A 14,355-nucleotide genomic window follows, 5' to 3' on the forward strand; every position below is an offset into this window, starting at 1 on the left:
CCTCAAAACGACGCTATAGAGCACTGCACACCAGAACAACTAGACACAAGAACAGTTTTTTCCTGAAGGCCATCACTGCTAAACAAATAATTCCCTCAACACTGTCAGACTATTTACTGAATCTGCACTACTATTAATCGTTTCATAGTTCCCATCACCAATCTCTTCCACTTATGACTGTATGACTATAACTTGTTGCTGGCAATCCTTATGATTTATATTGATATATTGATCATCAATTGTGTTGTAAATGTTGTACCTTGATGAACGTATCTTTTCTTTTATGTACACTGAGAGCATATGCACCAAGACAAATTCCTTGTGTGTCCAATCACACTTGGCCAATAAAAAAAAAAATTTATTCTATTCTATTCTACCTCTATTCTAGTTTTAATCAGGCCATCATTATATTAGAAAAAAGAGGAGGAAAGTAATAATTCCAGAAAATGATCTGACCATGACAAAGGTTCTACAACTAAATCAGTTAAAATCAGATCATTCAACCACTGGCCAGAGATAAAAATCAAATCTAGGGTGCCTCCCCCGATGTGGGTAGGGCCGTCAACTAATTGAGTCAGGTCCATGGCCGTCAGGTCCATGGAAGCCATGAACTCCCGAGCCGCCGAGGATGCCGCGCCACTTGATGGCAGATTGAAATCCCCCATGACTAACAGTCTAGGGGTTTCAACTGCCAACCCAGCCAGCAACTCCAACAGCTCAGGCAGGGCTGTTGTCACGCAGCAAGGAGCCAGGTACGTGATCAACAAGCCCACCTGAGTCCTACGACCCCACTTCACATAGAGGGATTCACACCCAGCTATCTGAGGCACAGTGGTCTCCCTCGGTTCCACACTCTCTTTAATAATAACCGCCACCCCGCCACCCCTACCTTGGGCCCTCGGCTGATGGAATGCTCGGAAACCTGGTGGGCACATCTCTACTAGGGGAACCAACCAGGTTTCCGTAATGCCCATAACGTCCGTGGTCCCCTCCTGAATTAGATCTGAAATCAGAGGGGCTTTGTTAAATCTCTTAAAGTCCTTTTAAGGACTGAAATCAGGGGGCTTTGTTAAATCTCTTAAAGTCCTTTTCCCTTGATTTATTTCATCAGTCATCATCATCATCATTATTATTATTCAGCTTTCTCTTGTGGTTCTCTAGCTCTGCCTGCCATTTGCTTTAATGGACTGTACCCTGGACTTTATTTGAGCCACCACAGGAGAGAAAATAGCTTTTAGTTGAACATCAGTTGTGAAGAAGGCTGGTGGGAATAAACCAAAAAACAGCCACCATACATGGGCTATACTTGTGGTGCAGTGGCCTAGAAGTGGAGGTCTCGCCTCACAATCAGGAGGCTGTGAGTTCGATCCTAGGTAGAGGCAGATATTTCTCTCTGGGCACAAGGAGAATATATCTGCTGAATATAACTCCAGCTAGTAAACACTCAGTTCCATTCAGTTGCTCAGACTCCACCCTGCAAGGGATTATGGGTTCATTAAAAGAAGATACATGGGCTATACTTCTGACTCAAGATAGGTTTGTATGGTCAAACAATATTATGAAAATATTGTGAACTTTTCACAATGACATATTCAAGGAGAAACAGAAAAGATTTAAGATCTAACCAAGAGCTGCAATATCCATGAAGGCTGATAGAGACTAGGTTCCAATTCAGCTGGCTCCATGATGTGGTAGCAATAATGACCAAGCTATGCTAGCAATACCACAGCAATGGTATAAGCAGCAGAGTCATGGCTGCAGGAAGATGATTGGAGAACATGGTACCTTCCCTTATTACTGAGCTGGCTAGTGAATACTGAAGCATGCAGAGGATGCAGTGTGGAAACTTGCTGAAAGCTCATTTCTTGTACAAAACCCCGACTCAGGTGCCAGGAATCTCCATCGTACAAAGGTTGAGGAGTTGGCAGAGAAACTGGACAGATATTCTGAACGTACTGAGGAACAGATAGACTGCATTTGGGCTTGCAGAACAACAGAGAAGGTAAGATTATCTTCTCTCTCCTCATCTATTTATCCTAACCACAATCACCCCTCTCAAATCATCCTAAAAAAATACGTTCTTGTTTTTTAAATAGGGCTCTGTTTTCCCCCAAAACTATTATGTGATTTTAGTCTCCAACGGTATCGTAGTGGCAATTCAAATAGGAACAGAAATTACATGTACAAATTTACAGAGAGATTGCCTATTCCAAACCAGCAACCTCCAACCTTTTGGTTCCAGGGACCAATTCCGTATAGAGCAGTTTTTCCACAGACTGGGTGTGTGTGGTTCCATGTCCTACCTGCATCCCACATATGTGCAGATGGGGCTTTGCTCACTTGCATGAACCAATGCCTGGTGCCATGGACCAGTGCCAATCCACAGCCCAGGCATTGGGGATCCCTTTCCCAAACCACCATGGCAAGTGGCTATTGAATAAGCTTCCCCATTTGTCATTCAGCAATTGTACCTTTCCTCCTGCCCCACCAATTTCAGGAAACACACATTTTACCATAGTACCATAGGAAAAAAAGGGGGAGGGATGAAAAACAGTTTACCAGATGACTTTCGTTTAACTGCCTTGTTCCTCTTCAGCTCGAAGCCAACAATATCACAGAGTGCAGTTAGTTCAATAAGTGCTAGGGTAGGAATTTTCTTCATGTCCTGCGGGGACAGATCTTCTGTCCTGGTTACTCCTAGCCTCCCCTTGGGGATCTTAAACTTCTAAACCAAAGAATCAAAAAAGGAAGAAATTAGTGTGACATCTCAAGAGTCCACTTTGTAATTCTGAGAAAATTCTTTCTTCAAAGTAATGAATAGATAAAAACTTTTTCTAAGGATGGGTAAAACTTAATTGCAACTCAGCTGCTTCTGGAAGGTTGCAGGGGCATCTATGTAATAAAGTTAGTTTTTTTTAAAAAATGAGGAGCAGATAGCAGTATTTTCCAGATATTTCTGTTGATGTTCTGAAGATGTTTTTTGTGAGTGAGAATGGGGGCAGACACCTTCAGAAAGTCAAGCTACTGCCATTCATTAATAGTCTCCAAATCAAAAAAAAAATGAAAGTCCTGAAATCCTATTGATGACGATTTTGGCCTTCAGCCAACAAATTTCAGAGTTTAACAGATTAACAGAGTTGGAAGGGACCTTGGAGGTCATCTAGTCCAACTCCCTGCCCAAACAGGAGACCCTACACTATTTGGCAGTCCAGTCTCTTCTTGAAAGCCTCCAGTGATGAAGCTCCCACAACTTCCATTGGTTGATTGTCAGAAACTTCCTCCTTATTTCTAGGTTGAAGGTTCTCTCCTTGATCAGTTTCCATCCATTATTCCTTGTCTGGACCTTCAGGTGCTTTGGAAAACAGATTGAGCCTCTCCTCTCTATGACAGCCCCTCAAATATTGGGACACTGCTATCATGTCTCCCCTGGTCCTTCTGTTCTCTAGACTAGTTATGCCCAGTTCCTGCAACTGTTCTTCATATGTTTTAGCCTCCAGTTCCCTAATCATTTCTGGGAGTGGTTACAAATGGAAGTACATTCAGCCCATGGTATGGCCAACCCTGGCTTAAAAACACTGGAAGCCTTACAGACAAACAGCTCTCTTCCTTTAGTCTCCTGGTTTCCCTTGGGAATGATCCTTTGAACAGGATTGCGGCCTGCTCTGAATAGGCAACTTCAGTGCTGAATAATTCTTCTCTCACAGAATCTCTCAGTGGAGACTGAAAGTCTGGGATTCCCACTGAATCTAAAAATTAAAAAAATTGAATGAAGAACGTAAATACAAGATAGAAATTTATACTTCTATCTACTGACTATAATCAGTCTACAGAAATACAGATTGGTTTTTAAAATAAATGGTTCTCAGGGTCCTAAAACCAAGTAGCAATCAAATGTAAATAATCTAGACTGCTACGCCTTCTCCACTGTGATGTTAATGTGACTATTTGTACTGCTAGCTTCAAAAAAAAAAAAATTCTAGAAGTCCAACCCTTGAGTGCTATAATTTCTTGCAAACATGGTATCACAGCATACTAATAAGCCATGGTGGCTCAGTGGTTAGAATGCAGTACTGCAAGCTACTTCTGCTGACTGCTGTTTGGCAGTTCAACTCTCACCGGCTTAAGGTTGACTCAGCCTTCCATCCTTCCGAAGTGGGTAAAATGAGGACCCAGATTGTTGGGTGAAATATGCTGACTCCATAAACCATTTAGAGAGGGCTGCAAAGCACTGTGAACCAGTATATAAGTCTAACTGCTACTGTTGTTACTACTAGTTGGAGAACTACAAAACTATATTTAGTGTATAATCACATGGAAAACCCAGGGTTTCTGCTTTTACAGCAAGGTACAGAACATGTGGCAATTTGTCAAAGACCACTTTTGTGGGGAAGAATTTAGGGAGGTATTTTTACCCTGGAGATGGCTAAAGAAGGTACTCCCCAAACCTAGATAAATTACCCAAAAATAGGTAACAGTGGTTTTTGTTTGGATAAACACTTAAAAACCCATTACTTCACAACAGGGACATTTAAATCAATTTAGATGCCATGGGGATTAAAATATAGCAATAGCAATAGCACTTAAGACTTATATTCCGATTCACAGTGCTTTACAGTCCTCTCTAAGTGGTTTTTCAGAGTCAGTATATTGTCCCCAACAATCTGAGTCCTCATTTTACAAATTTCAGAAAGATGGAAGGCAAATCAACCTTGAGCCAGTGAGAATTGAACCCACCAAACTGCTGGCAGTCAGCAGAATTCACCTGCAATATGCATTGTAACCACTGCGCCACCACAGCTCCTATATCTGAAATTCTCCCAAATTAATTTTATTAAGATGAAAACTGATAAAATTATCAGGCTACATTTTTGCTGGCAGAGGCACCACGGGCTGATCCTTCACCTTGAGTGTGACACCCCTGTTCTAAAGAGTATATTCCTAATTTCTATTCATAGCAATGCAATAATGTTTCTTACATTTCTGAAGGTTGTTAGATGATGCAGACCTGCGGTGAGGTCGATCCGTTTCAGCCTCCATCACTGGTTCAGTCTCCTAGGCAGGGAATACAAGAAAAGCCAGTAAATTCACATATCACACTTAAACCATGGCTTGTTTAAAGCATGCATTTCTAGCGCATCAGTGAACTATTTTATGTGTAACCTAAATAAGTAGCAAGTTTATTGTTTTGATTGCAGGCTATCCCAACACTGAACATAAAACATGAAAATGTTTTCAAACTGCGATACTTACAATAATTGTATTTTTAATTTTTTTTTAAAAAAAGTCAAATATGTATAAAACATCTAGTTTACAAAGACTGATTCACATATTACATTAAGCTAAATTTGAGATTAAAATGCAACTTTGTTAGTACAACATAATGGAGATCCTCCTCAAAGTTCAAATTGTCAATAATTAATCATTTCTAAGGAATGGTTTCTAAGGAATTAATTATAATATAAATATAATCATTTCTAAGGAACTTCTAAGGAAGTTCATTAAATATTATGAACAAAATGGATCTTGATATGATTCTGAAGCCCAGCAGATGGCAGCATGTAGCCGACCTTAGCTGATTTCAAAAAGCTTACCTAGGTTAAACCTGATTATCCTTGAAAGGAAAACTACCAGAAAATATTTTTTATTTATTTATTTTGTCACAACAGTATATATAAGCATAAGCATGAAAGTAACTATATAATATATAAGCATATATATATATAAGCATAAGCATGCAATAACTATATTAATTGGATATAATGAAAGAAAACAATAGGACAGGAACGGTAGGCACGTTTGTGCTCTTATGCACGCCCCTTACAGACCTCTTAGGAATATTGGGGCTATAGGCTACACCAGAGAGAGGAAAAAGATATCCTAGAATGGAGCAGTGCCCAGCCATCTGTATTTCTGGCAAGATAATCATATGACATGGATGTAATGTCATCAAGTCAAGTACAATTTGGGTAAATCTTTCACCATTTCAAAGAGCAGGATAGGGGGGGAAAAGCACATTTTTGAAAATTCTATCCTTTTATCTAGATGCCATGGAGTGATGCCCCTTACTTCAATTATTTTTTTAAAAAAATCATTCTAGTACAGGGGTCTCCAACTTTAACTCCCAGAATTGAAGTTTTGGGAGTTGAAGTCCACAAGTCTGAAAGTTGCCAAGGTTGGAGACCCCTGTTCTAGTATATATTTGGGGGTTTTCAATGATTGTGGTGCCGGAAATGAGGACTAAGATTCACAGCTAAAATCCAGTTCATATTAAACTCCTGTTGTCAGGGTAATATGGTCAAAGGTCAGAAAGCAAAGACGGGTGGTCCTCGAGTTACGACCACAATTGAGGTTGCTAAGAGAGACATTTGTTAAGTGAGTTTACCCCATTTTACCACATTTCTTGCCACCATTAACTGAATCGTTGTGTTCGTTACATTAGTAACCCAGCGGTTAAGTAAATCTGGCTTCCCCATTGACTTTACTTGTCAGAAGGTGGCAAAAGGGGATCACATGAGCCAAGGACACTGCAGCCCTCATAAATGTGAGTCATTAGCCAAGCATCTGAATTTTGATCACATGTCCATGGGGATGCTGCAACAATCATAAGTGTGAAAAACAGGCATAAGTCCGTTTTTTCAAAGTCATTGTAATGTTGAACAATCACTAAGTGAACCACTGTAAGTCGAGGACTACCTGTATTGTAGGCTGTAAGAGGGTCACTCTGAGTCAGAAAATTTTTTTTTCCCTTTAAATGAGACCAACAGATTTGGGATACCATTATGGTCTTGGACCATAACTGATAGTGTGAAATCCTACCAGCTTTCTTAATCATGAGACAATAACAATTACTCAGTACAGTTAGTCCTTGAATTACAACCATTAGTTTAATGACTGCTCACAAGGTTACAAAGGCACTGAAAAAAAGTGACTTATGACCAGTTTTCATACTTATGAGCACTGCAGCAGTCCCATAGTCATATGACCAAACCTTGGATGATTGGCAGTCAGCATGTATTTACAATGCTTGAAGTGTCTGGGATCCTGGGATTGTCATTTGCAACCTTTTTAGGGAGCTTCTGACAAGCAAGATCAATGGGGAAGCCGGATTCACTTAACGACCACATGATTCATTTAACAACTGCAATGATTCACTTAGCAACCATGGCAAAAGGTCATACAATGGGGAACAACTCAATTGACAACTGTCTTACTTAACAACGGAAATTTTGGGCTCAATTGTGGTCGTAAGTCAAGCATGTATTAGAGGCTTCCACAGTCTCTCTCAGTTAAAGATGGACCGTTTGCCTGGGTTACAAAGTTGAGAAAATTCCTGAAATTGCTAACAAGGAAAATATCCTCTATGTTTAATCAAGAAGAAGCATTTTGATGGTTTTGACCACTCACGATTAGCACATATTTTTATGAAACAATTACCGTACTTTTCGGAGTATAAGACACACTTTTTCCCCCTAAAAGAGGGTGGAAATGTTGGTGCGTCTTATACACTGAATACAGCCATTTTTGGCCTCCCGAAACCCTGCCCCGCATGTCCCGTTTTTGCTAAAAACAAGCCTGTTTTCCACCAAAACGGGGCACACAGAGGGTTTGGGAGGCCTGTAAAGTGTTCCTGGGTGTTGGGGGCAAAAAGTGATGCGTGGGAGGTTTGGGAGGCCAAAATAGGCCTGTTTTTGCAAGCAGGCGTTTTGCCCTCCTCAGCCCCAGGAGCACTGTGCAGGCCTCCCAAACCCTCTGCAGGCCCCATTTTTCACAAAAATGGGATGTGCAGAGGGTTTGGGAGGCCTGCAGAGTGCTCCTGGGGGCAGGGGAAGGCAAAAACTTTTTTTTTCTTGTTTACCTCTTCAAAATCTTGGTGCGTCTTATAGTCCGAAAAATACTATTATTTTTCCGAATACTGAAAAACATAGTATTCTATGTTACACTAAAATCACCCATTCCCTAAAAATTATCTTAAGTGATAAGGTTGCAAAGTTTGATACATTTTTAAAAAAGGATAAAATGCTGACCTTCTTTTTCAATTTTAGAATTATTCAATAATTCTAAATTGTTGGAGCTAGAGAAGAGCTGATGCAAAACAACAATATGAAGTACCTCAGACTCAACTACTCCAAAAATGTCTCTGACATCACGGATAGGCTGCTTATTTTTCTTCCGCCGGGAGCGGGTATAAGTATCCAACCTTCGCTGCACAGCTGCGGCCTGAGTCTTGGTCAAAGTGGACAGCAGGACAATATTGCTATTCTCTTCATGGTCCTTCATTAGGTCAGAGAGTCCGGCATCCTGCAGCCATTCGGCTTCGGCTTCCCCCTCTGAGAGGCAAGGAAGAATGAAAAAAGCAAGGTTAACAAACAGCATAACATTTCCTATTCAATTATAAAAGCCTGAATCTGGGTCTATAAAACACAACTGCTGTTGTTGCATAAAATTTTTATTATTGGTTAATGACTCATGCAACCTGAAAAGACAACAGCTAGATTGTCACGGCACCCTCAACTAAAAACAACCCAATGCCTAGTCTAAACGTTCTGTGTGACTCCAGTCAAGAGAATACTTCAGACAAAATACAATTGTAAAAACTAAAGAAATGTATCTTTAACCAAAGGTATCTTAAGAAGCTCCTATTATTTTCCCTGAATGATAGGGCTGAAAAGGGGCCAATGGGTTTGCTTGTAAAACTCCCAGCCCTATTTAAATACTCATCTTATTTCCTTGAGTCAAATCCTCATCAGATATTAGACATCCATGCAAAATGAATAAAGATACCATGTTTTCCCAAAAATAAGACCTGTCTTATAATTTTTGAACCCCAAAACAAATGCTTGGCCTTATTTTTGGGAAGGTCTTATTATTTTGGGACGCGTGGAGCAAGACGGGGCTCCTCTTGTTGTCTTCCAGCTCTGGAATATTTAAATATTTTTGAGGAGGGCTTATTTTGGGGGGGAGGCTTATTTTAGCGCTCAAAAGCCCGATTGGGCTTATTATCAGGGGATATCTTATTTTCAGGAAAACAGGGTAGGAGTAGCATGTACACATTTCTTATATTCTATACTCAGCATTTTCCTCCATTTCTTTAGCTTTGTATGCTGAAAGCAGATTGACTGTCATCTATCTCTATTAGAAAGCTGATTTTTTAAAAATTGTTTCTGGATAGTTACTTTACAAAAAATTTCGTCATATTCCTTACATGTTTGATTATCTTTGCAAAATCTTGCTTTTCCAATGCTCAGTTCAGTATTCTTCTTTCAAACCCTTTCTTTATGTATTTGTACACTTTTAATCCTAAAAAAATTCTTAGTGAGCTACTATACATTAAAGACTAATGAATTAATGCAATATTTGTTCTAAACAACAAACATTCAGATGATGCACTGATGTGCAGATGTTGTCATTTCAGGTTATGAAATGTCTGCAAGTAAACAACGAAACTCAAGGAGCACCAGGAACTCCACAATACACATTATTTCGGAGGTGCCTTGTTTACAACATTATTTTTTCTGTGTCTTTCATCTTTCTTCATAGATACAAACGAAGAGCTATGAAAACCTGTTTTTATTCATTTGTTTCATTTTGACACCGCATATGAGTAAAATAAAATAAAAATTCCCAGCATGTATTTTTCCCCAGTTCTTCTTAGAAGAGTTTTTTTAGACACATTTTTAACTTCATTTTTCATTACATCTAACCAGATATTCAGCATATTTAGGGAAGCAAAATCTGACATCTATTTAAAGCCCAACTCTTCTTAGGAGACTTCCCCTGCTGAGCTGAAATGCTCTCCACCCATTTTTGAGTTGGAAGAAAACTTCATGTGACATTTGCTATCCCTACAGTTGACCTCTGTCCGCTGTGTCTTGCCTCTGGTTCCAGGTACTGCCAATTTTGACTTCTTTCAAGATGACTGATGAAGCCTAATAGATATTACACATTTCCTCCCTTGGATGCTATCATAAAAAAGAAAGACTTATAGACTAAGAACAAGATAAAGAAGACATCATGGGACATGGCATTCCCGCCGCCTCCCCCCCCAAAAAAGTATGTTTGTATAGCAATAGCACTTAGACTTATATACTGTTTCATAGTGCTTTTACAACCCTCTCTCTAAGTAGTTCACAGACTCAGCATATTGCTCCCAACAATCTGGGTTCTCATTTTACCAACCTCTGAAGGATGGAAGAATCGAACTACTGGCAGTCGACAGAATTAGCCTGCAGTACTGCATTCTAACCACTGCAGCACCATGGCTCCTGTATCAGGCTTAGGTGAAAGTTATTTTCAATCTTAATGAATCACAAACTGCGACCAAACAAGAATTAGAAACTATACATTGTAGTTTCGTAATTTTAAAAAATCTGGTTCTTCTGTCCTGGAAGAATTTGCATAACCAGCATAACTCTACAATGAATCTAGGCTTAGCCTGGTATGAATTAAAAGTATAACATCCCATAGTTGGGAGTGACACCTTGAAATGTAAATGAAGCTCTTCTACACACGCAAGCACACTTCTGATTTTTTTCTTGTAGCTCTTCAGGTGTTCTTCATTTCCAAGAATAGTCCCATTACTTGACAGAGTGCATTCATCTCTCTCACTTCTTCCCATTAGGTACAATTACTTAGAAGCCAGGAAAATATAACGATATTTCAAAGAAATGCACACACCATACTACTTTCCAAGCACCGAAATAGTTTTTCTTTTGTGAAAGTCCTCACATCAACAATGAGGAACTCTATCAGGGTCTTTATCTGCCCAGCAGAAAACAACCGAAAGAAAATCAATCCATCTATCCAAATATACATAAAATGTCTACCTAAGATTTAGTTCATAGACTTCCCAGACTTTGCCTTAGTAATATGCTCAGCTTAACAGTTGTATATTCAAAATCAGTTAATTCTATTCTCCCAGTATTGCCTATGAAATTTAGGCCAAGGAACATTCCTACACTTCCAGGGAAGAAATGGGAGACTTAAGATGGCCCAGCATTTTGAGAAGCCAACAATTGTGGCAAAGACAAGAAGCCTGCAAATACATTAGGTCCATTGATCCTCTCTGGAGAGAGGAAATAAGATTGCCCACATTGCATTCAATATGCTCCTCACAAGAAAATTGAAATGCAGCTGTCTTTGGGGAAAATCAGGACCCGAGGAAATTTAGTATTTACCATTCTTGCTCTAGCTGCAGTTTAACCCTTTAAAGCAGTTGGACCCTTTAAAGCAGGGGTCTCCAACCTTGGCAACTTTAAGACTTGTGAGCTGAGTTAAGACTTAAGCTGAGCTGGCTGAAGAATTCTGGGAGTTGAAGTCCACAAGTCTTAAAGTTGCCAAGGTTGGAGACCCCTGCTTTAAAGGACGCTACAATTGCCCTTCCTTCCTAACATGGCTTTGGAAACCACTTTTTAATTGTTTTAAAGAAAGTTGACACTTTCAAAATGATAAGGTGTCAATCTTTAGCATAAGAAAATGAAACTGCATCTTTAAAAGTTTACAAATTCAAAAAATAAACAGCAAAAAAGGAAGACAAGGTTTTGACTATATAAAGTTTTAAATAAATTAAGGGCTCAGAAAAAGTTGTAATATTTTACTTTGAATATTCAGACATGTTGACATTAATTTTAAAGAATAAATGCATTTTTTTCAGAAAAAATAGTTTTGATATTGGAGACATAACAAGAAAAGCAATTTATACTGATATTCAGTGTTATTGCTGAGGAATGGCAATTGGATTTTAAATCAACATTGTCAGCTATACTCTGCATATTTTCATGAACACCTGTCCCAGAAGTTATTGTGGCAGAAAAAAAACATACTTGAAATTATTGTGAAAAGCAATGTGAACAAGAATTTATGACTGGAAACAGTGAACAAATCTCTAAGAATTAAAAGACAATGCTCACCACAAGAGTAAAGATTTATATGATCTTAAGAAAAAACAAAGAAAAAACAGAGTAATTGCATTTTTTTTTCTTGCTGAACTTACAAATATATAAAAGTTTTGTAAAAATTTGAATCAAGGATTAATGGATAAAAAAGGATTGTTTTATATAAAAAGAAGAAATATATTTGATCAGGTTTAAAATGGTTGTTAATTTGAGGGCTTAATTTGTTAATTTGAAGGTTGTTAATTTGAGGGCTCTTTCTAGACTTGCTGATATCTGGCTTGGAAAAGACATTGTATACTGAATTTGCTTCTAGTTAAGAATCGAGATGGAATGATGAGTTTTATATTTTGTTTTATATTAGTTAACAAATTTGTTTATTTCAGAACTCTGTTAAGACTTTTTGCTAAAACCTGGATTGAAAAACTTGTTTTTTATTAGATTTGCCTAAAATTAAGAGTTGAATTATAGGGTGAAAAGTTATGTATTTATTAACTAAGAGGAGGTGAAGAAATAGTTGAATAGTTTATACTTGTGATGAACTTGTGGGAAATTTCTTTCTTTCTGAAACTTTTATTTTTTCAACAGTGCTACAGAAAGTCAAAATGTGAATTTAGAAACAATTGCACTTGGGGAAGTTGGTTCCTGTTTCAAGACCAAGTAAGCATGAAGACAATCAAACCTTTACATATAATTAAAAATAAACAGAAATGTATGCCAAAAACTCTGATCTTGGCAAGAAGGGAAGAAAGTTTGAACTATTTGCTCCTAACTTTGTTTAAATCTCCAGACCCTGATTCTCCCCTTGGGATAAAAATTTTCATAATAGAAACTTTCAACCTAGGGCAATAACAAGCATGGAGAGGCTTCATCCAGTCACAAACTTTAGTGATGACAGAATGATGATGAGGTCAAAGAACTGGAACACTTTTGCTGTTCCCTGTTCCACAACAATAAACATGTTTAAACTTCTTCCCCTAAAGTTTTTTTTTAATCATGCAAAACATATTAGCATTTAGAATCATCAAGTCAGAAGGCATCTTTTAGGCTGTTGAGTTCAACCCCTTGCTTAAGAAAAGTATTTAAGCTAAAACATCCCCAAGAAAACTTAGCTTCTACTTCAATACAAATTTTTAAAAAAGGAATACCACCATCTCCCTAGATAATTCATTTGCTTTGGCTACAATTCTCTTTGTCTCACATTTCATAATAGCTTTTATCTCAAGAACAAAACAGAGATTACTTGAAAGAACTTATCATTTGCCACAACTGCTGTGCCCAGTTAGCTACTGCTTGTAAAACATATTTTCAACTCGATCTCTAGTAAAAGCTACAGCCACTTCTTACCTTCTAGAAGCTTCGCTTCTGTAAGGCTACCCTCATCAGACTCGGATTCAGTGCTTTCTTTGATGCTCTCTACTTCTAGCCAAAAGGTATCCATTGCTAGATTATTTGATGAGTCTGTCTGGGACCGCCTGTATTCCAATTGTGGAATTTCTGAGGAGCTCTTCCGGGAAAAGTGATTCATCTTGCAAGGGCAATTTCTAGTGCTAAGAGAGAAGGGGAGAGAAAACACCCAATTATTATACAAATAAATATTGCATATAATATCAGCGCTTACTGCGTCAGCAGGCTGACTGTCAACAACTTCCAGAAAAGATAAGGTTCTGCAACATCCTTATATTTCTCATTTAGCTGCACAGTAATGTAGACTACTCCTTCTATGATCAGGGTGAAGAGGCTTGTGTGGGTAAATGAAATTGTGAACTATGACATGTATATGTCCAGAAGGTCTCCCAAGGCAAACAGGCCATGAGTGATACTCCAGACTAACACATCTGCCAACCTGCGCTGGACGAGCATGGCAGATTACAGTCTATTTTTTCCACATGCCAATACACCATATTGGTTGGAAACATGTGGAAGAGGCCTTCATCATGAGCCGTGGTGGCGCAGTGGTTAGAGTGCAGTACTACAGCCTACTTCTGCTGATCACTGGCTGCCAGCAGTTTGGCAGATGGAATCTCACCAGGCTCAAGGTTGACTCAGCCTTCCATCCTTTGAGGTCAGTAAAATGAGGAGCCAGATTGTTGGGGGCACTGTGAAGCGGTACATAAGTCTAAGTGCTAGTGCTAAGTGCTATCCTGCAGTGGATAGACAATGCTAAAATGAATGATGAAGGAATCAACATAGACTAAAGCCTGAAAATAAGCCCGAGCTTTAACTATCAAGGGCAACAACGTATGTTTACTTGTCCTCTCCTAAATTGCTCTCCTTTCCTCTAGACCTAGAACAGAACATCCCCCAGAACGTGCAGAAGAACATCAGGGGTTCAGAGTGAGTCTAAAGGCAAAGAACTTTAAAAATTTAAAACTTTTTGCAATCCTAAAAACACTGAAAAGCACTCATTGTTATGCAAGCTGTAATCCTAACACATTTGGAGGGCATGAAGTTAAAAAAAAAACTT

At 38.7% G+C, this 14,355-nt stretch overlaps 1 protein-coding gene across 2 annotated transcripts in view; it reads right to left on the reverse strand.

The window, feature by feature from the left end:
- ARHGAP40 (Rho GTPase activating protein 40) overlaps window positions 1–14,355 on the reverse strand; it is a 66,220-nt gene that overhangs the window by 18,266 nt on the left and 33,599 nt on the right. For both annotated transcript variants that reach the window (XM_058177094.1, XM_058177092.1), the window contains 5 exons: window positions 13,236–13,438; window positions 8,110–8,327; window positions 4,977–5,052; window positions 3,589–3,746; window positions 2,560–2,725 (listed from right to left, as the gene is read on the reverse strand). In XM_058177094.1, the coding sequence (XP_058033077.1) occupies window positions 2,560–2,725; window positions 3,589–3,746; window positions 4,977–5,052; window positions 8,110–8,327; window positions 13,236–13,416 (799 nt within the window). In that variant the 5' untranslated portion in view covers window positions 13,417–13,438. The remainder of the gene's footprint in view (window positions 1–2,559; window positions 2,726–3,588; window positions 3,747–4,976; window positions 5,053–8,109; window positions 8,328–13,235; window positions 13,439–14,355) is intronic.

Source organism: Ahaetulla prasina, chromosome 3 (assembly GCF_028640845.1).
Source record: "Ahaetulla prasina isolate Xishuangbanna chromosome 3, ASM2864084v1, whole genome shotgun sequence".
In the NCBI taxonomy this organism is placed as follows: Eukaryota; Metazoa; Chordata; class Lepidosauria; order Squamata; family Colubridae; genus Ahaetulla; species Ahaetulla prasina.